The 25,834-nt window shown below is 41.6% G+C and overlaps 1 protein-coding gene and 1 long non-coding RNA gene across 2 annotated transcripts in view; one reads left to right on the plus strand and one right to left on the minus strand.

Moving 5' to 3' along the window:
• The first annotated feature begins 320 nt into the window (after nucleotides 1–320).
• The window catches only part of LOC117827036 (rho GTPase-activating protein 29-like), a 40,479-nt gene continuing 14,965 nt past the window's right edge, over nucleotides 321–25,834 (plus strand). Inside the window, exons 1-3 of the mRNA XM_034703485.1 lie at nucleotides 321–510; nucleotides 1,619–2,040; nucleotides 19,504–19,647. Coding sequence (XP_034559376.1) covers nucleotides 1,710–2,040; nucleotides 19,504–19,647 — 475 coding nt within the window. The 5' untranslated portion in view covers nucleotides 321–510; nucleotides 1,619–1,709. The remainder of the gene's footprint in view (nucleotides 511–1,618; nucleotides 2,041–19,503; nucleotides 19,648–25,834) is intronic.
• Nucleotides 19,098–21,350, minus strand: LOC117827037. Its single transcript, XR_004634135.1, has 3 exons — nucleotides 21,228–21,350; nucleotides 19,480–20,259; nucleotides 19,098–19,227 (listed from the first exon to the last, which is right to left on the minus strand). It is a non-coding gene; the product is annotated as an uncharacterized LOC117827037 (long non-coding RNA).

A 25,834-nucleotide genomic window follows, 5' to 3' on the forward strand; every position in this document is an offset into this window, starting at 1 on the left:
AAGCAATAATTCAAATAATAATGATTCAAATAATAATAAAAATAGTAAAAAACAATCAAAATAATAATTCAGTCCAGGGCTAAACATAAATTACTCCAAATAAAAAGCCAGATTAAAAAGGTAAATCTTAAATTTCCTTCTAAAAAACACAGATAATTAAACATATAAATAACATTACGCTGCCACTGCAAGTCAATATAAACGAATCCACTTCAATCAGTTACCAAAACTTCCGTCAGCACTTGAAGGCATCACTGCTCCATTCCGTTGAGGCGGATCCAGCCAATCAGAACACGCCTGTGGCGTCACGTGACAAACCGACTCGTAAATTACGACCTGAGAGCCGCAGATTGTAGAGTACTTTTCGATGTACAGTGACTTAGCGTACAACTTTTAGTCGCTGTTGCTGTTTGTTTCACTCAATGGAAATGCTCCCGAGTCCTCGTAGGCTTACTTGAGCTGAGTTTTGATCGGATATCGAGGACATTATGTCGGTAAAGTGCCAAACAGGTGAGTTGAAAAGCGGTTTTTAGGCTGGAAGCAGTTTCTGACCCGGGTCGACTGTTTTTACCGGCGCAGCATCACCTCTTAGAGGACACTGTCCGGAGAAAGAAAGGCTGTGTTGGAGTCGTTTTCAGTGTTTTTTTGGAATGTAATTGCCTCCTGACGTTTGAACTCTTCTTATCTTTTAATTTAGTCATTTTTTACCCCAGTATAAGCACACATGTGGAGGTGCTTTTAAGTGTTAACGTTACTTTACAATCAAACGAGCTAACATTAACGTCGCTTTAAGTTCGTCGTTATACAGGGCGAAGCTAAAAACAACAACAAAGCAGTAAATCTTATTTGGACATATAATAAAAACATGTAAATGCATTTAGTAACGTTAATAGATTAATAATGCATTAAAAAAACACGTCATACTTTTTGTAAGCATCATAATTAGTACTATAAAAACATAGTTTGTACGATAATGTATACAAAAATAAGATTTAAGTTGAAAAGTAAAGCATTAGTAATGAATCTCGCCTGTTAAAGACATGTTATGAATGTGCAGTAACTTCTAAAACTACAGCACATACACCTTGTTTGTAGAAGCCCTAAGCAGACATGCATCTTTACATGTATTTATTATTTATTTTGTTTCCCTTGATAATGAGTTGATTTCAGTTGTATTTTTGAGATCGCAACTTAAAGTCAGATGATCATAACTTCTATCTTCAGAGTTGCTGAAGTACAGGCTTTTTCAAAACTTACCTCAAAGTTGCAAAAGTACATCTTGTTTTATTATCACAAGAAAAAAAACATTGTTATATTGAGGTAATGAAATGAATTAATCTGATATAATGGTGGAATAATTATTGTTATCCCGAGACAATGAGGAAATAAGATGAGATCTGGTAACTTGTAATGAACTTATCATGAGCACAGAGTGAATAAAACGTATGGATTCATGTCTGCCTTGAGACTTCAAAACACAGTATGTAGATTTAACAATGTGTATTTTAAGTCCTCTTGTTACTATATATTTATAAAAGGTCTGATAACTTTTGTTATGAGTTTGTGGAGAGACCACACACAGATTCATCATCTACAACCATCATTCTCTGTCTTTCAGCCATCCAGGGACCAGGGCAGCGTGGTGAGTTCAGGGGCTAGCTTGCCTGCTGCTCCCCCTGTAAAGGGTGGCAGCTGCATTGGCTGTGGGGATGCTAAGAAAGAGCAGCAGCCACAGTGGTGGTGGCGGTGGCATCAGTGGCATCGGTGGCATCGGTGGCATTGGCGGTGGGACGAAGCACACCCAGGGTCTGCCTCGATATCTCTCCAAGCCCCATACGGGGTCACTCTCGGCCGGATCTACCAAGTCCTGGGATATGGGCCGCAGCTCCAAGAACCCAAATCCTCTGAGCAGCATGGGGCTGGCGTCTCATCCAGTTGGGGCACCAGGAGTGGACCCGGAGTATGTGATGCAGCTGGTGAATGATGTACGGTGGTTTGCCGATGTGTTGCTCAACCTCAAGGAGGCTTTCGAGAGTAAAGGTGAGTTCAGGAGGAGTTTGAATGTGGAGGTCAGGGAAGTAAAACATCAAATAGATATATAGTGGTTGTAATCATACATGCATTTTAGAGCAAACCATACGTCATTTTGTATTCTGGTTACATTTGTTTTTGCCTACTTCTACTTTCGTTGTGATTCCTGAGACATCCAACATTGATATACCTTTACTGTGACCCTTCAAAGCTATCAGCTGATCATTTAAAGAGACTTAGACTCTTCTTCTTGAGTAAATCTTATTTTTTGTTTGTTGTTTGAATCAGAAATGTCTGTCAGCTACCTTGTGGTCTGGTGTCTACTTTCTACTGACATATCTTAACCATCTCTTCTAAAGTGGATTTCTTTTTGTGTGGTCACTGATAATTCGTCTAGAAGTAACCCTTGCTCTCTGGACTGAGCCTCTGTCTTTAAAACCTGATATTTAATATTGATGGGAGATATAGCTACAATTCTCAGCCAGCACATTCCTCTGCAGATACTCAGGGAATGTATGGAAACCTCTGTTCAGCCTCTCATCCACAGGAATTTCTCTTTGGCACGTACATCCTATATCACACATTATCTTGCTTTGAACCCTCTGCACCAACACCCACGAAGCCTAGTAATACTTCTTGAATTGTTGTGGATTAAACCTCCAGGTGTCCCATTTGTGTTGATGAGATGTTAGAAGTGAAGCCCAGCTAGATGAACCACCTGTGGAGTGTCAGTTTAAAGTGAGATCACAGATTCAGTGCTGACGTGCTGGAGTGCCCACAGTGTTGTTAACGTCTCGACAACTTCAAACACCCACACAAGCAACGACACTCACACACACACGGCACACAGCAGGGCAGTCGTAGGTCACTTATTTTCTTCTTTCACTTTGTTTTGATGGCTTTGCCTTTTGTTTGCTGACACAAACAAACAGTCCACCCACACCAGCACTCATGCAGGGTTTAACAAGGCTTTGGACCAAGCGGCAACCTCCGGTCTCAAAATATGAAGTCCATGCGGAAGTGTTATAAACTGCAGTTCATTGAGAATCCGCTTGAGGCTGGCTGCAGAAACACAGGAAACCACATACACACCAATTCAAAAAAGACAATCTTTACAGCATTAATAAACATGTTTACAGTCTGGTTCAAAAAACAACTTCGGTCTGAAGAGCTGATTTCTCTATCGGCACACACTGTATGGGGGTGAGTTTTTTCTAATGCAACGGTTCAGAAGATATTAAGATTACGAATTTTGCCCAAATAAAGACATGACTGACTCTACTGACAGTCGGGAACACTGTAGCTCAAAGCCCGCCTCTTTACCTGACACTATGGCTGTTTTTGAAACCGCCTACTATACTAGCAGTACGTACTGATTTGGCCAAAACTAAGTATGTAGTAAGCAGTAAGTGAAAAAGAGCAAAATCTGCAGTATGCCAAAACTCCCCGGATGTCTACTGATTCAGGAAAATTCCACAGTATGCACTGGATCAGTCTACCTCGCATACTGTTTCCCACAATGCACAGCGCTCGTTCCGCTTTTTCTCTTCTATTCTTCTTATCTCTTCTTTTTTTGACGAGGGGAACTCCGTTTTTAGGTGCTGTGAAAATTATTAAATTCCATATAAACCACTTCCTAACTTTTTAAATCATAAGTGATGCTAAAGAATCAGTTTCGCTATCAGCTTGGCCATTGTTTACTTCCGCTTTCCGAAACTGGAAATTCAGTGACGTCTGGCTCAGCGTGAAAAAAGGAATCTAAGAACATAGAACATACACTGATTCTAACTTACTAGATGCCATATATAGTTTTTCATAGAATTCAATGTGTGTATTTTTTGATTTCTCAATCTTCTAAAACCTAAATATTTGATTTCCAACTCATATTGTGTATTGAAAACCTATTGTGCAGCACTATTGTCTTTCTGCAGAAACATCATGTCTTGTCATAATAAGCAGACCTCTGATTTTTCTTTTCGGCGTCAGTATTACTCACATGGAGGGAATTCCCCTTAGTGGAATGAATAATGTGAAACGGCCACTTGTACTACCACTACTGCTCCTACTGTTCTGCTGAAACACACATATCTACACACACACACACACACATATATTCACACATGCTGGGTTCTAACTGCAGGTCTGGCAGTGGGAGTGAGTTGTTTAGCCATTCCTCTCTCTGGAGGAGTGAGGCCTCTGCGAGTGAGCCTGCTGCGTCGTGCTGAGTGTTGCTCTGAACCGTCACAAAAACATTTAGAAGAAGAAGAAGACTGTGTTAACTCTTCCTCTGCATGTGTGGATGAAGTCACACCATATGACCCTAAAATGTCATGCAGCTATTTGTCATTTGGATTAGAGGTTTATTTCTGTTATTCTTTTCCTTCAGACTTGCTGACACAAGCGATTTAGTAAAACAAGTCATGCAAGATGCCTCTACTATAATGTGGTTTGCTGTCCAGTCACAAGTAAACATTGAGTCATGAACTTTGTGGATTACTAACAAAGACTGGTGGAAGATGGACACAGTTTAAATCACTGTGTTTTATCAACAGTTAAATATAAACTGTGATCTGAGACTGCCAATAATAGCAAACTACAAATCTGCCTGTTTGAAGCTTTTCAGCACGTTTTCTCTCCGGAGCCAGATACTCTGAGATTCTTCAATGATCGGCCTGTTGGTATCACTGGAGAAAACCTGATGGTGTCCTCTAAAGATAATCAGATCATCGCCTCTTAAATGTTTTTCCTCAAGTTAGGAGTTTTTGATTTTTTTTTTACTAAACGTTGAGCTGGTAATCTTAACATCCCTACCTTTAAGATTGTCAAATGATCTCCTCCAGTGTGTTTAAACACGTCTATAACTGGATTTAATCACTGACTTGTGTAAGGGGTCAAGGAGGTTGCATGGTTTGGAGACGGCAACAATCAGAGGTCTGTTTCAACTTATTGAAGCAAATTGGATGAACAAGAATTAAAGTAAAACACAATCCACAATTTTAAAAATTGCTAAATTTAGGAGGAATTTTAAAGTGAAATTTAAAAAAGTTTAGCCCAAATTAAACTTATATAGAAAACTAAATATTTTAAAGAAACTAAATCAATCAGAAATGTCATTTTTATTATGAGAAATGAGCATTAGGATTTAAAAAAAGTTATTTATTCTAAGAGCAGTTATTTTAGATGTTGGACAGTCAGCATGATTGTAGCATTGTTATGATAGTGATGTAAACTAATGTTGCTAGACCTGGCTAAACAGCTCTATGATTTCTTCTTATCAGCTCTCTGCTCTGCAATATCTCAATCAATCAATCAAGCTTTATTTATATAGCACCTTTCATACAAATCAAATGTAACCCAAAGTGCTTTACAGAAATTGAAAACAAGAAAGAAGCAGAAATTAAATAATGGCAAGACAAATTAAAAAACAAAAAATGGATTTTAAAATGGAGACTAATGCACATCAACCACCATAAAATATGTGCAATTAAAATAAGTTAAAGCATCAAATTAACATTAAGAATATAAATAGTTAAAATAAATACATTTAAAAAAGGAGAAGGATAAGAGTTGAAGATAAAATAAAGGCTATAGATATTAATAAAAGTGAGTAGATAGATAATAGAAAAATAATAAAACAACGTTAAAATCAATATAAAAGTAAAGTAATAGAATAGTCAAACCCTACATAAAAGCCAGACTGAATAAATAAGTTTTTAGTTTCTGTTTAAAAGTCTCAATATCTCTGTCAGCTCCTCTCAGATATTTAAGTGTGGTCATCTGCATGTGTTTAAACAGCCTGACAGCAACAAGTCTTCATGTGATGAAGAATGGTTGTGGGATGCACAGTAGTGCGAGAAGCATGCACATACTAGCTCTCCTGTTATTCCTCAGATATTTGTAACGCTCTGTCACTGGAGTTCTGTGTGAAGCCCATATGATGCTGTTTGAGCTTTAAAGGGTAGAGGCCCTGTCGTGATCTAGCAGGTGTGTGTGTGTTCTCTTTGCAGAGAGGAGGTTTTGTCTCCTTGTGGGTCTTACAGCACCACCCATATACAGAGAAAACCCAGAGAGTTTAGCTTGGACCGTGCTTATTTTTGTTCTCAGGGCACCCGCCAGTTTTTACCCAGAGGCACATGCAAGCAGCATGTTTGGTTGTCAAAAGCCCACAGGGGAACTCCCAACGGTGACCATAAGCTCGAGTTAACAAGACCCACCACATTCACACCCACGTCTTCACACTTGTGGATTCCCCGGGGTCAGATTGTGGTGTAAATGTGCACTTTCGCTCATAACTGGGCCCTCAGTCACGTTGCTGCAATAGTTGTTTCCCAACAATAGTCAGGCTGTCAAAGAATGTGACCCGGGAGAAGAATGTGCAGCTTATGAGTTTTGACTGAGTAGGTGACCCCTGTCCCCATCCCCAACCCTCGCCCCAGGCCCAACCTCAGCCTCTCAGCACTCTGCATCACACTCAAAATTAAATCTGATTGTTTAACCATCACGTTTCCAAAAATGGCAAATTGTTAACATGTCATTATGTCAACAGGTTGTCCGGCATAAATCATTATTATTGCCTTTGAAAGTAAGCGAGAGGTCACAGAAAAGAACAGCAGGACTGAGCAGAGCTATGAATACACAGCTTGTAGTGATAGATATAGAACTTATATATTCCAGCCCTCATAAATGTCTGCTGTGAAAAAAAGGGAAAGAAAAAACAACAATATAAAGGTGCATCAAACGTCTCAATAAATACTTGTGGGATTTAACTTAAAACGTTTTCTCCTGCTTTACTGTCTCCTCCTCTCAACTCCGCTCACATCACAGAGCGGCTTAAATTCCCCTGATGGCAACATTACAAGCATGTAATGGAAAGAGTACAAGACTAGCAAATTGTACAACATTTCAAGGCCGATGTAATAGAAGGACAATAAAAACGTCAGAGAGGTTTTCTCACTCTGTGTTTTTCATGAGAGAGTGTGTCGCTCTGAAAATGGACAGCTTGGGTTAATGGTTTAAATCAGGATGAAAAAGGAGTCGAGTCAAGCTGCTGTCCCCCTCCCATCCCCCCGCTCTCTGCATACTCTGCATTCCTTTAGAACAAATGTTCACTTGTAGCTATAGTGCCTTCAGTAGACTAATGGTAGGTGTAAGACAGGCCGGTCATAAAAAGTCTGCTAAAAATAATCCATCTTAGATTTGTCATCATAAATATAGCTTCAAAGAGGCTTTATTTAGAGACGAGGATGCCAATCACTGAAACGTTTGGGGGGAAAAAATGAACATATGATGAGTTTGTTCATGGAATCCAAAATATCCCAAACATCTCAGGGAGTCCTTTTAACAGATTTAACATACTGATATGTTATGTAATGCATATTTTGGTTGACTGGCCCTTCAGGGGATCACATCAGTCATATCATCTTAACTTGAAGTGTTTTCTGATTTTGTCAACTTGAAACATCTTTTTACAAAATGTCACAGTTTCTCTTCACCTTTGTTTTGTTTCTGTTTTGGAGCACCACACAGAAACAGAAACAGGATAAATGCCAGCTTCACTTCCAAGTGTTCTTTTTTTTGTACTTACACAAAGCTAACTGTGGTTTACCTTCATTATCAAGCCAAAGAAAGCGTAGGAATGTGAGCTGAAAAATGTGCTGCGGCTGGAAGCTATGGATCCTGTAGAGGCCAGGAGGCCTGAACAGGATGAGGTTTAACTTTAAACACAACAACAAATAGCCACCAGGACACTGTCTGCAATTCTATTTCCTCTCATGTTTCTGTGCTGCTAAAGAGAGTGTGGGTTACTTATTTTAGCCCTTTAGCCTCAGGTGGAAAAGAACAACACAAGTGTTTCTCACCAGCTCTTTTATTGTTCCACTTCTGGGAAGAACAAACATCTCACATAACATACTGAGGATTTCTTTTTACTGCATATAAAAACAGAACATTTCTGCCCTCTTTTATGTTATGGAAAGCCTTCTCCATTCAGCGTATTGTTTTTGTGAAGAAGTGGTATTAAATGTCTTTGAAGGAGGAAGACGTCCAGCTGACTCACAGGTTCTCTTCTCACACTGAGAACTGTCTTCTTTCTGCGTCTGGTGTCATCGTGACACTCCGATAAGATCTGGCTTCAGTCCAGTCAAACAGCATTGTTCTGTTTTTCGCAGTACCAGTCTGTATCCGTATCTGTTGTTGTCAGAAGGACAGACTCTCTCTCTTTAGAGCTGGATGATAAAACTTAGAAAAATGTGCTTGGTTATAACTTGTTTACCTTTCTCCTCTGTGTAGCACAGTTGTTTACTTATGGGCTAGTTCTCTTTTGCTCTGAATGCTTTGAATCGCATTTTTATGATATTTAAAAATACTTCCTTTTGTTTTGAGTTATTGTAGATTATTCTGCCTCAGATTCCCTTCACTCTTCCCCTGTATAAAGAGCTTCCTCTTGTTCCAGATTTACCCAGTTCAGAACCAGTTTACTGGCCATAAATGCCACCATCACTCTCTAAAAAACACATCCAGCAACACCACAAATATCTCCCTTTCTCACACGAGTGCCCCTGTGCCAGCTGAAGTGGCCACTTGCGGGTGGCGCCTTCAATCGAGGTAAAAAAGCTGAATTCTAGCACATAATGGTTTAATGGCCTGCTGCTCTTAGCAGAAAGAAAAGAGAGATTTGCGGGGCAGTAACTTTCCCCTGTGATGCTGAAGGATGTTTTTGTGCAAGCTTGTGGTCGGGTGTGTTTCCTGGGGTGGGATTTATGGTTATGGGCCTTGGATGTTTGTGTAGGAGATTGGTCATGGAGAGGGGTGGATTGGCCAGTGGAGCTCCTGCTAGCAGGGGGGGGACGGGACGTGACTTCAGGCCATTGGGAAGACCTGCTGAAATTTACAGCTGTGGATCAGGTCTGCACAGAGAGGGGCTGAGGCCTGTGGAGCTGCTGTCTGAGTTTTTTGAAATACCAAAAGCGGAAAATGTTATGTTTACTCAGCATCAATTTCACAGACACAACAAAAACACACTTTACCTGTCCCGACAAATTCTCAGAACCCTCGTTTCCCCCGTCCAAAAGAATGAGTCATTCCTGTTGCCCAATACAGCATACTTCAACACACATTCCCAAAGTGTTGTAGGTGATTCACTGTCATTCAGTTAGCTGGAGATTCACTCACCTTGTTCTTCTGACTTCTTGAGATGAAATCATCCCCAGACACATTGGGACATCAGGGTATTAGTGGGATATAACTCTCTTACAACAGCCTGTCTTTGTAATGATGATTAGTCATTTTTCAGACATAAGTAACTAACGTCGCTTAGTCAGTATACTTCTCATAGCTGAGATTTTCAGTTTCTCTTCTTCTTAGCGATGATAGATTTAAAAGGAAAGTGTATAAGCCACAGGGATGCTGGTCAGCTCGGCCCCTTTGTTGAGAAATCGACTGGAGAACTGGAACCGAAGCTAGGTTTCCAACCTCTGCAGACAGAGTCTACACTACCACATATTTAGCTCATCTTAAGAAACTCAAACCCAAACTCTAATGTTGTTGTAATCAGACGCTCTATCTAAAAGATTTCAGTGCCTTACTTTGCCGTCCGAAAGCCTATTCGTGTGTTACATGACTCAAAACATGTGTAGTGTACTGCTGCAGGCTCTTCTTGAGCAGTTGCCATGTTTGTTCAGGTGTTTTTCCACCTCTGCATTCTCTGCACTGGTCTGCTCCCTATTTCCTCAGAAAAAAGTAAAGCAGCACAGTGCCTCATCATTACAGCATCTCCATTATGTGGGACCTTTAAAGCCAGTATATTTTACCTTTCAAAATCTTGGAACTTGTATAGTTAGATATTGACGATGAAATGAAAAACTCTACAACCATTACTGTGTCTGCCGGGTAATGTTTAGCATTTCTTTATTCACATTATGCCAACAGATGCAAAAACATCAAATTCATAATAAATCAGTGTACAGGGCAGAAATCAAGTTGACTCATACATAATAGACATGATAGACTGATCATCAAACTAAAGAAACTGAGACATTTCTACATAGAGTGCACACTTAAGGCCAAATTCCACCGGATCCGTGTCCGGTCTGTCTCCGATCCGTCACAGCACTGGATCTGATAGGTTTCTTATTCTAGTCAACGTGTTAACTCCCACTGGATCCGCTCTGTTGCGTTACGGCTGCGTCTCTGATCCGGAGGGCTCCGACCTGCCGGATAAGAGACACAAGACTTCTGTTTCTGCCGGATGCCGGAGCACGACGCATCAATCTCAACAGATCAGATCGAGGGGGACAGGAAGTCAGGCACCAAAACAAAATTAAAACGTGGTTAGTTTTCAAAATAAAACACTTGTTAACGTAATGTACTTGCGTTATCACCAGATCGTATTTCACTTAACTACAACAAAAAACTGTCCTAATGAGCGGAGCCAGGCCTGGAGTCAACAGATCAGAGGTTTTCAGAGGACTATAAAGAAAATAAGGATAAAGAGAGGAGTCGGATAATCATTGATTCAGTGATTACTACCAGAAAACCTCGGCCATGTGACTCCAGCTGTCCTGCGGTCCTGCTTTGTGCTTATGAAAACGCAACCGGTGAGTGTTGATGGACAAGAGGGCACGGAGCCCGACCGCAGCGGATCGCAGACGGACCAGACATGGATCTGGTGGAAGTCCTGTGTTACACTGACATTGGAGCTTGGCTTATAGTTACTTAAAATTTTCTAAATCAGAGTTGACCCTGTCTGCAGCAGTTGATAGCCGAGTTTCTGTTTCAGTTCTCCGGCTGGTTTCTAAACTAAGGGACCAAGCTGACCAGCATCCCTCTAAGTAACATGCTTAAAATTGAAAGTACCTCATACAACCCTGCTTAAAAAATGGAACTATCCCTTTAATACATAATGTGGTTTAAACCAATCAAAAGTCACCTTGGTATTTTTGAGTGATACTGATGAATCGTTAACATATCTAAGAGCTTTATCATCAGGAATATATACAGTACTATTTGAGTTACAGTAAAACTGAAACCAGTTTTTTATTGGCAAGCATGAGTACACACACGAGGAATGTGTGTCTCTTTTTTCTCTGCTTTCAATGCGCTCACACGAAAAAAGACATTTCAACAAAGCTGAACAAATAAAGTTAGAGAATAGACGAGACTATGTACACATGCATGTTGAAAAAAAGAGGCAATATGAATACAGTACAGACAGTAAGCACCAAACAAGCATACAAACAACATACAAGTGGTTACCAATAAGCTGTAGACAATGCAAATACTGCAAAGTCATACATTAAATGCATAAACATGGAGAACAGTGTGTGTCTATGTAAAGCACACAACAGATTCAGAATGAAAGATGTGGTGCTCCATGTTTTAAAGAACCTGTGGAGATAATAATCAGTCAAAAGGAAGCAAATACAGAACAACAAATGCAGAGTCAATCAGTTATTTACTCCAACGTCAATAAAGTTATGCTTCAGTCTGGAATGTTTAAGTTAGTAGTTAATGTGTATGAGCTTTTGTGTCCTGTTTTCCTTTTCCGCCTTGTTTCACCCCCGACACGCAGCGACACACTGATTGTTGATTCAGGAATGCACTCTAGTTGTTCACCTGCTCTGTAGTCCCCTCCAACATGTAATGAAGTGTCAAAGAATTAGCCTGCTGACGGTGAAGCCCGGACCTCACAGAGTGCTCTTCACTAATAGGCTGAGAGCAGGTAGCTGTTTATGGAGTGCCTGCTGTTTACTGTCTGTGTGATGTCTGGGGCCAGCTCCGTCTCCAAACAAGGCATGGGATAGATGGAGAGGCACCCCTGCAATGCCACGCTTGTTTGGACAGAGGGGGAAATTGGTGTTTGGAGATGGAATCCTGACCAAACAATTCCACCTGTCGCAGATCAGGCTGCAAAAAAGCTCAGCAATGCAAGCAGAGTGTGTTACAGTGTGTGTTTTGTGATTGCAGAGACTTTGGGGTAATCTGTGTGAAGCCCCTTTAGTGCAGGTGGTAAGAAAAAAGAAAAAAGAAAAAAGAAGAAGTAGCATTCTTCATTTGGAGGGGGGGGCGTTTGGGGTGATGATGTCACTGCAGTCACCATCCTGGAATGAAGCAGACGGATACACATCCACAAACATTTTTGAGAATAGTCCACTTCTGAGAGTGTAAATCACCCTCCCTTCTCGCAGTGAGGAGGAGGAGGAGGAGGAGGAGGAGGAGGAGGAGGAGGAGGAGGAGGGACACTGAAAGAGAAACATGGCCTCCTTGGCCCTCGGTGAAGCCGGCGGCTGTTTCCCAAGCAGCACTGTGTCACCAGAGCTGCTGAGGCTTGTTTCATGTGGAGCAGATCGCGTGTCCAGACAGGCCAGTTGATTGCCTGTTGTTATCTGAGGGGGGGGGGGGGGGGGGGGGGGGGGGGGGAGAAGGGGGCTGTAACCTCTGTCAGGCCACCTGAAGGTTTGGATTAGATTGGTCATTCTCTGCAGCAGGCACACAATGAGCTTTGTTAGACACAATGGGACACCCCCCCTCACACAGCAATATGAGGGGAGACATCAATTTAAAAGGCAAATGTTTGAGCTGCTGTTATGTGTTAAATCTGAGTCACAGCTTCATACAGTATGTGTTTTAAGTATTAAGGGATGTTTTGGCCAAAACTGAGATTGACGTCAGAGGAGTGGATTATTCTGGATGATCTGTTCTGCAGTTTCTGTCCCCTTTTCCTGAGCTCAATATTGATATACGTCAGGTGGTTTATCACTCTGTTGAGGATACAAGGGACTAATTGACTCAATACATACTTAACTGAATGATTTGCCTTTGGAGCGTCTTTTCGTTTATTCATTCATTCACTAGAATTTTATTGGAACTCAATTTTAACATGAGCGGGAAGAAGAAAAACTTATAATACCTGCTTCCCTCCCCTTAATCACAACATAGTATACCACTAAACCAGATGGCTAACACTGAATAATCAAATACAGATTTACTAGATGAGTATGTAGTTCCCCATTACTTTAACTTTTAACATTCTTTTAAACTGTAAAATATTTGAGCAGCATTTTATATCATCATCCAGAGAACTCCAAAGTCTAACTCCATAAAGTGAAACACACATTTGCTTTAAGGTATCGTGTGCATGCGTACAGACTTTTGAAATTAAATTCCTGTCTATGAGCCTCCTCATGAGATGTAAACACAAACAACTTTTGTACGTTTTGAGGTAATAATCATAGACTGTATAAATAATGGACGTAGTATCGGTGACATCACCCATCTGTTTCTGAAGTGCTGTTTTGAGGCCAATCGTTGGCGGGAACCATATTGGAAATGCAGAACTCGACCTAACTTCTGTCGTGGTAAAGAGGCGGGCTTTGAGCCTCCTCACCAACAGCTACAGTGTTCCCCGCCTGTCAATCAAATCAGTTGTGCCTAAACTTGTAATCTTAGTATTTTTGAAATTACCGTGTTATGAAAAAATTCACCCCCCATACAGTGTGCCGATCGAGAAATGAGCTATCCAGACTACACTCGTTTTTTTGTACCAGGCTGTAAACGTGTTTTTTTCTGCTGTAAAGATCTGCTTTTTTGAATTTGTGTGTGGTTTCCAGTATTTCCAGAGCCAGCCTCAAGTGAACCCTTGAGGAACTGCAGTTTTTTTAATACTTCCGCATTGGACTCAATTCTGGCGGCCGCAGGTTTGATGCTTGGTAATAATCTGTTTCTAGCTTTAAACATAAATAATGATGTTTTAAAGTTAACTAGATCTGTAAATTTCAACAGGAACATCTATGCAGATAAACTTGCTTTGTTGTTTGATTTAGGGCTGCATCAAACAGTTATTTCAGTTATTTGCAGTAAATATCGGATCAGTGTCTCCCTAAAGTCATTGACGACAAGCTTAAGTGTTTGGTTTTATCCACAAAGTAAAGATAAGTAACTGGCTTAGAGGAACCAAGAGACCAGATTTGAGAAGCTGGAGTCAGAGAACTGCGCAAACCAATTTATGAACCACCGAATGAATACTCAATCTAATGTATTTGTTGTAAATTGAAAGTCTTGTGAAGCAGAGGTGTTCTAGCATCATCGGTTTGGTTGTGTTTTGCATATTATTTCACACACTAAGGAGGTAAATAGTAAATTTGTGTGATATTAAGTCCAGTGTTGTTTTCTGAGAACTTATTCACCTTTTAATAGACAGAAAGTAAATCAAGCATCCTGTAAACTACCAGACAGGCAACTTTTTACTCCCAAACTGAGTTACAGTTTGCGCTGAATCAACTTAGCATAATTGCAACACTCGGCTGCTGTCAGGGGTATGGTGTCAGAAAAGAGAGACCAGAAGCATGACTGTAATGATGATCAGATTCATGTGAGTGCTCTGCTGAAACATCCTAGTTCAAACTCTGATGTAGACTTACATGTGAACAGGTTTCCCTTTACCGTGATGGTGAGATATCAGCTGATCCTTGGCCTGTTTTTCATGATACAAAGAAAAGTGCAATCTGTTGGAATCTGACTTTTTTTTGGATTACTGATGATTCTTTCATATCAGCCTCTAACTTTTACAGCTCCTTGTCCTTGTGGATCTCCTCCTCAAAGAGAGGGTGGTCTTGATCTTGTAGAAAATAAATGAAGCAGACCGAGCGTGAAGCGTGTCTGGGACTCCGGCTCATCCCACCACAGTAAAGAAAGACAGGGCAAGCCTTGAGCTGCGTTGCGCGTTTGCAGGGGGTCCTCCTTTAAACAATATGGCCCGGCTCTGTTCCTCGGCGCTGTTATCTCTACCAAAACAATGGCACGGCCCCCCCACAATTGGCTGCAAATTTCCACTGGCCTTTTTGATGCCATTGTTGTGACAAAACCACTCTGTGCTGATTTTCACCAGCTTTCTCTCAGCTGTCTCACGCTGCACTGAGCACGCAGCCTGTCACACAATTCAAAGGGCAAACAATGGTGGTGATCGGTACGAGCTGTCACACAAAATCTGACCTTGTTTTGATAACTTTATTCTCATGTCTGATTGTTGGATACTGTTCTTTTGTTTGTATTTTTTAATGGGAGTGAAAATTGAACAATGATCTAAGTAGCTTAATTGCACACAGACTCTGCTGTGTCATGTATGCACAATGTGGAGGGTGAGTCATGTGCACACTTGACAATTCTAAGAGTGTGATTCACCTTTTAACCCTCATGAAATCAGAATTTTCCAATCTTTGAAAAACAAATCAAACCAAAACAATATTTTATTTGGATATTTTTTCTGTCACTTTTTTGTTGCAAGCTTTTTTCCCTTAGACCTCAACTCAAGTCCTTGATTTAAATTCAGCTCCTGCTGATTGTCATCTTAATCCACTTATACTGTCTTTAATATAATAGCAGCAAAGTGCACAATTAGCCCAAAGTAAGCCTGCAGGAGAGCAAGAACTAGACACAATTCAGTTTCAGTGTGTTTGACAGCTCTGCATAAGAAATGAAGTGTAACTGTTGCTAAATGTTGCCACAGTTTCTGCATGATAGGTTGTGTCAGCTCTGCTCTCATTAGGAAGGGCATGTTCTTTGTACACTGAAGGTCGCTGTCATAGTGTATATCATTAATTGAACCTACTGGCTGCTATTTATTTGTTTTTGCCACTCCATTATAGTGTTATAACTCTGCGCAGTGGAGCATCTTTGACAGCTGGCAGCCGCTGACAGTAAACAGAGGACAAAGCCAATACCAATCCATTCAAAACTGCCCTCAGCTTCAGTTCCACTCCAACGGATCAGCTCAGGACACCTCTCTGTCCTTGCAACCGCGACATCGCAGCTTTTGACGGTTGCCGCCGATCTGTGCCCCTTTGGTTTCCTCTGTAGAACATCAGCCCGGTTAAAACCCTTTCTTTTCTCAGGAACGGGAGGTGGGTGCTTCCATAGCAGCACGAACAGTCATTTTAAGTGAAAATACTCAGGTGTGCACCATATTTGGACTGTGTCTCATATGTTTGAGTGCAAACCACACATGTCTTTGATAAGAAAATCTTCAAACGCCACAGAGCTAACCACAAGTACCCTTACGACCACAACTGAAAGGATGGTTAGAGGAGCAGAAGGGGGCCTAATGAAGGCTTTTTGTCAGTGGCAGCAGGGAGGGGAACCTTCAAAGTGGGGTCAGAGACTTCTTGCCTTGGGGCAGGTGAGCAGGTGAGTCCCCTTCCTTTGTAGGACAGGTTATTTATAACCCTTGGGTGGTAAAGCTGGAGAGTGGAGACAAGCATTAGTTAGCTTCCGAAAAGCACAATGGGCCCTGATGTTGCCTCATTTTTGTCCCATAATTTGTCTCTTCTTGCATTCAGGAGAAACTGTCAGATTTTTCTTCCCCTGGCGTCTTTATTTTTCATGTTTTTCTTCCCTCTTTGATTGTTCAAACCCTGCTACAGATGGCCGGGGCTTATGTCTCAGAAGTGGATTATGTGGGTCTTCTGCTATGTTTTACCACCAGCCAATTGAATTAGAGCATGTGTTTGAATACACAAAGACTGAAACTGGGTAACGCACACACTCCGCCTCTCATTTTCACACCCTCTGTGATTCCTTTTAACCTTCCAATAAATTCAGTCTCTTGTCTCACCCTGCTGCCTGGTGGGGTGGCCTTGATGAAAACCAGATGACTCTTCTGTTTCCAGTTGGTGTCTCAGCTTCTTCCACAACACACTGAGTTAGACATGAACTCACCTATTGTCTGTTGCCAACTTGCAGGGTCTCCACTGTCATCAGGCCTGCTTCAGTGGGGAAGACAAACAGATCTCTCTCCCTGATGTTTGGATCTGCGCTGAAATTTTTTTCCTTTTTTGGGGGGGTTTATTTTTCAGCCCAAGGAGCTTATTTGCCTGTGTTACACGCTTATTTGCCTGTAACGCTGAATTGAGAGGTGTTGAGGGAATGATGTAGCAAATTTGGGAGTTGTTCAGAAACCAATACCAGTACTTGAGATTGTTTCTATTCAGCTGATAATCTGGCACCATGACAGAGATGAAAACACCAGTAAATTCCTAAATCTGAAGATGAAGTTTATTAAGCCACACAAAGAATGACTTGTCGCTACAGTGGAAAAACAACCGCATACAAGCAACAACCAAGCGGCAATTGAAGCCAATGCGGAAGTGTTAAAAACTGCAGTTCCTCGAGTGTCCACTTGAGGCTGGCTCCGGAAGTACCGGAAACCACATACACACCAATTAAGAAAAGCCGACCTTTACAGCAGAAATAAACATGTTTACAGCCTGGTTCAAAAAACGAGGGTAGTCTGGATAGCTCATTTCTTGATTGGCACACACTGTAAGGGGGTGAATTTTTTCATAACGCAGCAATTTCGAAGATATTGAGATTACGAGTTTTCCATTATAAGAGGCACAGCTGTTGGCTCAAAGCCCGCCTCTTTACCTCACACTAGCTCAAAAGCAGTTTTGTTGAGTTCTGCATTTCCAATATGGCTCCAGCCGACGATTGGCTTCAAAACAGCGCTTCAGAAACAGATGAGTGATGTCATGGATACTACATCCATTATTTATACAGTTTAAGGCAACGACACATATCACCAGTTATCACTGTTAAAGGGATATTTCAGTAATTTTGAAGCTGGGTTGTATGCCATAAGTAGATGTTATAGCCACAACAAATGCCGCTCAGCTCGACTCCCTCAATGAGAAACAGCACGCAAGCTAAGCTACAGTTATCTGCAGATGGGGCCAAGTCTGCCATGTAATTTATCTCATTTTGAAACACTCAGACCTGAGCACTTATCTCCTCGTTAAGTGTACGCTCTATTGAGATTTTTTTTTTTCCAGTACTTTAATTGGCAACATACATGGGGGCACTGGTGGCCTAGCGGTCTAAACGCCCCACCTACAGAGGCTACAGTCCTCACCGCAGAGGTCGCCAGTTCAATTCCTGGCAGCGACCATTTGCTGCTCTCTACTCCCCAAATTTCCTGTCTCTCCTCAGCTGTCCTATTAAATAACGGCAAAAAAAATATAACAAAAAAACAAAACAAATTTGTTTTATGGATGCAACACTGACATGCTCTTTCACCAGAACATATGCCTGCCAATCTCATATTTTATTAGACAGTTTCATGTCCAAAGTCAGTTGTCATCCTCCTCTCAGCAGACGTAATATGTCACATGGGGGCTGTGAGCTGAGCTCCTGTTAATTTTAGCCTGGCTTGTCTGCAGTCTGTAATACTCTGCTTGTTTATGAGTTGGGATCCCTTCAGTGTACTGCGCTAAGCCATACAATGGCAGCACATCTATGCGCAGTTTGTATATTGAACAGTTAAAAAATGAGGATATTTTCTTTTTCAGATCACACTGGTGCCAGATGGGTACTCTGTTTGATCCAGGGAGTGAATATAGCATTTGATAACCTCACACAGAGAGCCTACAAAGATGTGAAGAAGGTCGTCTGCGCTCAGAGAGACCTTTGGTTAATTCATTGATATTGATAAAGAGTGTACCTTCCTTCCTTCACCCCATCACTGCTCTGCCTGGCTCTGTAAGACATGCCTTTCATAGCACAGACTGTCAGACTGAGATGGTTGGTGAAATGAGGGGAGGGATATAATCTGAATGCATTTTGTACATTCTTTTCCTCCTCAAGTATCATCATCTGAACCTCAGTAGTAACTGAGTCAACTCCTTCCTCCTCTTTCTTTGTTCTGCTGTGCTCATACTGTCTACTGCAGAGAATTATTTCAGCATAATAGCTACCATGTGTGCCACTTCACTGACCTTTGAATAGTCAGTTATTTATCCTTTCTTATTATGAGCATCTTTATATTGGTATGCATTTTACAAACTAGGACTCAAAGACGTTGACGCTCACAGTGTCTGTTTGACTGATACAATTTGTGGCTTCTACATTAACTGTTTTTTTTTCTAAAGTGCACCGTCGACTGGTCCTCATTTATTACCACAGAAGCCCTCTTTTCTGCATTCATCATCATCACCTGTCTGGGAATGTTATAACCGTGACTGAGACAGCACAACCTGTTTACATAGATTCATGCTTCTTCCGGTGTACATTGTGTCACTCTCTGCCTGAGGGAAGCAGAGCAGCAGTTTCATCATAGCAATTCTGTGCTGCAACAACTGACTTAGTCACTGTATCGCAATCATCTTCCGCGAAACGGTGCATACACTTAATGAATCCAGCTGAAGGGAACTGATGAGACAAAAGAATACATCAAAGAGTCACAGTTTGAAAATGACAAGTATTTTCAAAGTAATATATATTGCAAAGTCAGAAGGAATGAGAAGAATGTAATTTGACACTGGCTGACTCGTGACTCAAAGTGTCGTGTGATGACAGTGACTCTGACTAATACCTGAAGTTTGTGATTGCATGGTTGTAGGATCTCTGCTTTAATGAAGCTTTTGTTTGTCTTGTAGATACCTGCATGACTAAATGTCTGACCTGTTTCTTTTTTTCCTCCTCCAGAGAATCTTGAAGGTCTCCAGGTGGTGGTTCAGGAGCGTTTGGCAGAGTTACTCCGAATCCTCAAGGCTGTCATCGGCAAACACCCGACACTCAACTCTGTGGACATTCTGGGAGCGGCTGGAACGGTCATCGCCAAGGTTAAAGGTCAGTCGTTGCTCACTAACATGCATGGATGCTCACAGACATGCAGGTAGACACACACACTCAGGCGCCCGGCTGATGCTCAAATATCTTGGCATGAAATCTTATTGTTGTATTACTGTGTCAGGGTAAGGGTCTACGTCAGTCTTTCGAAAGAGTGTGGGAAATGCCCCGCAGGAAGTTTTCAGAGCTCTCTGTTTGGTTAGCATTGGCGAAGAGATTTGTTTCTAAAAGGTCACGGTATGAAAAGTTATTATTTCTTCGGCAACTGATCCATTTCCCGTCTCCTTATGAATACAAACAGAAGAAATCTCAACTCAGGAGTTCCATCTGTTAGAAATGTGATCCACTGCAGTGGTATTTCTTCACTTGACTTGTGCACAAGAATCCGCACCGTGGAGACTACATGGCTGTAATTTGCATTCCATATTTCAGCGACCGCAGAGGCCCCTTGGCAGGATGCCTGTCAATCAGCCACATCCACGTCTCTTCATTCTCTTCTCCATATTGTGGGTGTTTGTTCGTCTGACAGCTCACCTGCCCTATCTCCACATCTGAGTCGTGACCTACTCCTTAAGAATGCATGTCTCCGTCTGTAGGCAGTTTAGTGTTGCTCTGGAAATGTTTAGAATGCAAAAAGGAAACAAAAGAGACCCAGCATTAGATCAGCACAAAGATCTACGAGCATTGTTGAGGCTTAAATGACAGGACACACACTGCGGGTTAGTTGATGGTATGACATCATTGACTGCATTGCTGAAGACAACAGTTTCCACGAAAACCAGTGAAACACCTGTGATAACGCAACCGTTTGGAGCTTAGAGGACAGTTCTTCCAAGAAACATATAGATGCTTCTGGATGAGTACCTACCCTCATACTGGCATATGTAATTGGATTGGGTGTCTGCCAGTGTGATCGATCATTGCCCCTGGCTGTCGGTCACCTATCACGGAGCCCTCCTCCATTATAATGAAGTGATTCAGCGTCCCTCTCCACCTGCCAATTGTTCCTTTTCTAGTCAGTTCAGTGCGACACTGCTATATTAGCTAATGTAAGACTCAGGTTATTGCTAGGCCTTCATGATGTTGGAGGAATATACAGTATGTGCAGTAACAAGTTAAAGGTAGTCACATTAAAAAGTGCATGTTAGCTATAACTCAGTTTCTTTGCCTATCTGCTGTTCTTAATGTTGTCCCTCCTGAAACACTAAACTAACACTTGAGGATAGCTCATAGCTGACTTCATCTGACGGCATCAAGAGGTACAAAAGCATAGCCATTATACCAAGACTTACCTCCATTAATTGACATGTTTGCATGCTGAGTGAAAAAGCATTGTTGCTCTTTTCACAAATGCTCATGTTACCATAATAACAACATTGCAGTTTATTATGAAGCCCTAATTTGACTTGTGACCCACACTTACATACCTTTATTCCTCATCTCTGCTGTAAAGCATTAGATAAGTGTGTGACTTAGCCTACTCATATTCAGCAATGAAAACTCAGCAAACCCCTTTACAGTGTAGCTTCATCAATGCAGTGGCGTGATGCTTCCGTTCCTCTCACTGTCATGACACACACCCTTTATCACACTCTTCTTCTTCTTCTCCTCCTCCTCCTCCGTCACAGCTAGTTTTTGGGTTTGTGGTCAAGTTGAAACTCAGTTTGCAAAGTTTGTAGCTTGTCGTGCTTTCGCTCCTGCTTTGTTTTGTACAGCAAAATATGAAAAACAAAAAACCTTGTTTGTCTCTTTTAGTGTTCAATTTGAATATCATCATGTCTTTTTTCAAAAACAATGCCCAACCCTGTCTGCCAAACCTCGAATCAAATGATTTTGTCAGTGTCACAACAATAATCTGTTCTTACACTGGGATTTAGATTTAGTTTTTAGTTTTCACCAGCATTTTGATAATATTTAAGAGCTGCATTAACACTTATTTATTTACTTATTTAAAGGGACAGTGCATATTAATTAGTGATAATCATGGGAAACCTTGGTCACATGACTCCAGCTGTCCAGCGGTCCTGCTCCAAAAATGCAACTGGTGGGTGTTGACAATGAGAAAGCACGGAGCCGGTCAACAGCGGATCAGAGAAGGACGGGACACGGATCTGGTGGAAGTCTCGTGGGATTAATAGATACTAAGAGGGCTGGTACAGTGGACCGGAATCTCGACAGAGTTCTCGATTCTGGTTCAAATTGCCTTTACTCTAACTTAGGTTATCAATTGTGAACCGCAGCAGCCGCGAATGGCCCTTGAACAAACAGGCATAAATGTGCACCACAATTTGTAAGGCCTCATCGAGTAGTTTGGTGTTGTGGCCAGATGTATTTACAGATACACAACCAAACTTACCTGCAATCAATCAATCCCTCATTGTAAAGAGCCTGAGAAGTATAGTGTTTTTACAGAGTTTGTCTTATCATCTACATAAAACTACAATCCACATTTATATAATTATAATGTTTCAAATAACAATGTGCCCAAAGAGGTTGCCCAAAGTTATGAACCTACATTGAATATAATTAAACCCCTTGTCATCGTGTTTGTAGTTGTTTCAATCCTTTAAATCAAAAAAGTAAATTAAAAGCAGTGAGTGAACTTTGCATTACAATTGGCTGTGTTCAATGGGGTGTGCAGTTCTAATGTGTTGAAAAAGACATCAAAATCAGGACTTGCAGAGAAAAAGGTTGACCAGATACAGTTGAGGTCAAAATTATTAGCCCCCCTTGTGAAATCAGATAAAACCCTTGATTTCTCCATGAAAATGACCATTAAAAACAAGTGTTTATAGTTTATGTGTTTCCAAAATAACACAGACAAATGTTCACTATGTTTGATTTGGATTTTTTTATTGATGCAATGAATAAAACAAGGAAAGGTAAAAATGGCATGTCCAAAATTATTAGCCCCCTGGCCCTAAGTAGTCAATAGTGCGCCCGTTCTGAGCCATACCTGACAACAACCTCTTCAAATAGTTCTTTACAAGGTTGGCACATGTCTCTGGAGGGATTTTGGCCCATTTTTCCAATGCAAATTATTCCAGCTGGTCCAAAATACATGGTTTCTGAGCATGGACATTCACTTTGAGCACCCGCCACAGATTCTCAACAGGATTGGGATCTGGGCTCTGTACGGGCCACTGCAGGACCTTGGTTTTGGTGTCCTTTAAGAACTGTTGGACCAATTTTGACGTAAGCTTTGGATCATTGTCTTGCTGGAAGACCCAGCGCCGACCAAAGCCTAGGCTAAGAGCAGAGTTCTTCACATTATCCCTCAAAATGTCAACATAACTTTCTTTTTTCATGATGCCATGCACCAGAACAAGATTCCTGTGCCTGAGGCTGCAAAACAGCCCCACACTAAGATGCTCCCTCCACCATGTTTAATTCTGAGGACCATGTTCTAAGGGTTGAAGGACTCTCCCTTTCTTGGCCAAACATGAACAACATCCATATGCCCAAAAAGTTCCATCAGATCAAAGGATGGACTTCCAAAACTCATCTTTACCTTTCAAATGTTCTCAGGCAAACCTCAGTCTCACTCTGATGTGCCACTCTTTTAGTAAAGGGGTTCTTCTGGGACGATGGTCCTGAAGCCCTTTATGATGAAGATCCCTCACAACTGTGCTCCTTCAAACATCAACTCCAATGGAGGTCAGGTCAGCAACGATCACCTTGGAAGATGTCCAGGGCTTCTTGCAGACATCTTCGACTACTTTCCTCCCCAAAGTTCTTGAAATCTTGTGTTTTCTACCACGCTCAGGTTTGTTTCTAACAGAGTTTGTCTCCTTGTACTTTGCAATGATGCAACATACAGCTATTCTAGACACTGTAAAACGCCTGGAAATTACAGTATAGCCTTCCCCCTTATTATGAGCCTCAAATATCTTCTTTCTGAGCTCAAGACTGATTTCCATTGTCTTTGGCATGGTTAGTAAGAGTAGTCTCTCTCAATAACCTCTTCAAGTGCTCTGTTTGGAGTCCCTTAAGTAAATCTCAATGCTGTTTGAATGCTCAGGTGTTGTTAGGAAACAAACCGACTGCTCAGGTGTGTTTTAAAAGTAAAAATTCACAGGGAGGCTAATAATTTTGACCATGCCATTTTTCACCATATTTGATATAAAGTTATCCTAAAAATGTATTTTACATTCCAAAATGTACCAAAGCTACTAAAGAACACTGGTGAATGTTTGCTTATATCAAGTTTTATCAATGATTCAAACATTGGGCAGAATTTAAGGAAAATGTTCCAGAATTCCTGGGAGGCTAATAATTTTGACCTCAAGTGTATGTGAGTTAAATATACTCCATGCATATCAGGAAGGTCCAACATTATACTGTAAGTTAGACTTGCAGTAGGATAGCATAAACACGCAGATTCATCCAAGTGATGTTGCTGCCGTGCAGGACAGCAGGGCAGCATGGCATCGATTTGATTTTACAAGAAAAGCCCTGTCATTTATTCCTCCTGCCAATATAGTTGGAACAAGTGTTGTTGACAAGTGGAAACTTGGAAATGTGCCTGTCCACAAGGGGGTGCCTTACATCAGTGCACACCACAGCTGAACTGTCCCTAATGACCCGTAGGAAACACAATACAGACGCAGGGAGGGAGCCAGCCGAAGACTGAGAGAGGAATGAATCGGGGAGACGTCAGAGATGAAGACTCTGAGGTTTGGATGATAACAGGTCTTGTGTGTCGTCTCCTCACTCATGCTACTCTTTGATGCTTGGTCATGACACCTGGGGCGATTGGACTGCTGCCAGAGTTAACTGGAAGAAAAAAAAACCTCATCTTTCCCTCCCTCTCCAAACACATGGCTGTCTAACCAGTTTCAGATGTGGTTAACATGTAGAATGTTATCCTCTCAAACTATTCTCTTTCTTTATTTCTCTTCTGACACTGCAGGCGGGTTTTCATAGATGTGAGACTGCTGCAAACAACTCTAGCACCACTCGTCTGTGTGATGTGCTGCACAGAGACGACTGTTGTCTCACTTTCAATACGTCGTCTCTGTTGTTTGTCATCAAAGACATGATCTTTTCACAAACTCTCTTTGGCTCAAACCTGACCCAGACAAGGTCTTTCTTCATGCTTTCCTACTGAAAAAATAAAAGTGTCAACTTCCTTGTCTTATTGAAATCCTCTCCTTGCTCTCCGTCCTCCTGTGTCTCTGGAAGATTCTAGCAGCTGAGTGTATTTGTTTATTGAAATCAATCCAACATGTGAGAGGCGTTTTGTCCTCATGTAGGTATATTTAATTATTCCAGGAGTGATAGTGGACACACTTTCCAGCATTTCAGCACTGCAGCCTTTCTGTTAGCTTGCCAGTAAAGCTATTATAATTTCAGAAATGCTGCTTACGAGGAATTATTAGAAAAATATCAGACATGCTTAGCTCACTAAACATTTTTCAGAAGCTTATAGTCCCAGTTACAGCACCACCGTGAGAAAACAATGGCCCCAGTACTTGAATGATGCAGTTTCCATATTTCAGCCGTGACAAGGGGGGCAGAGCTCTGGAATCATTGTTATGAGACCCACAGGATGTCCTGAGGAAGAAGTCAGCGCAGAGTTGTACGCTAGCATTCAGGGCCAGGGAGGTGCACTGCAGGGAGGCTCGCACCGCTGCGTCTCCTCTCTCCTTCTGCTGTCCTCAAGAGCTTCCCTGGAACGCAGGGGGTTACCTCTGCATGCAGCACAGGATGCCATGACCTGGGATCTCTGGGAACTATCAATAAATCAGTCGCCTCTGACGTGGACTGAGTTTACTCTGATGAAGAGAAAATGGAAGCACAAAAGCTAGAAAGCAGGCTGGAAACTGAGGCTGTGTAGGGCTGCTGTTTCCCCCCCCTGCAACAGATTCACATCGTTGAGGTTTTTGGGTCCCTGTCACCAGACAACGATTGCTAGGTTACTAAAAGAAGAGGTAAGCATTGTCACGGTTGTGGATAGTGTAACATGTCACAGAGCTCAAGCTGTGTGAGTGTTTCCTGTTGCGGGCAGACAGGAAGTACTCAGCTTAGTCGGATATCGCTGCCTATGTCTTCGGTTCCTCTGCTTTCTGCAAGTTGCTGATTGAACTGATTCCTCACCGTCTTGCTCGCTGAAAGTAAATTACGCGTACGGTTGATTGTCTTTCCGTGCTGGATCAACATGGAGGATGGCATACAGGATTATACG

The sequence above is a fragment of the Notolabrus celidotus genome, chromosome 15 (genome assembly GCF_009762535.1).
Source record: "Notolabrus celidotus isolate fNotCel1 chromosome 15, fNotCel1.pri, whole genome shotgun sequence".
NCBI lineage: Eukaryota > Metazoa > Chordata > Actinopteri > Labriformes > Labridae > Notolabrus > Notolabrus celidotus.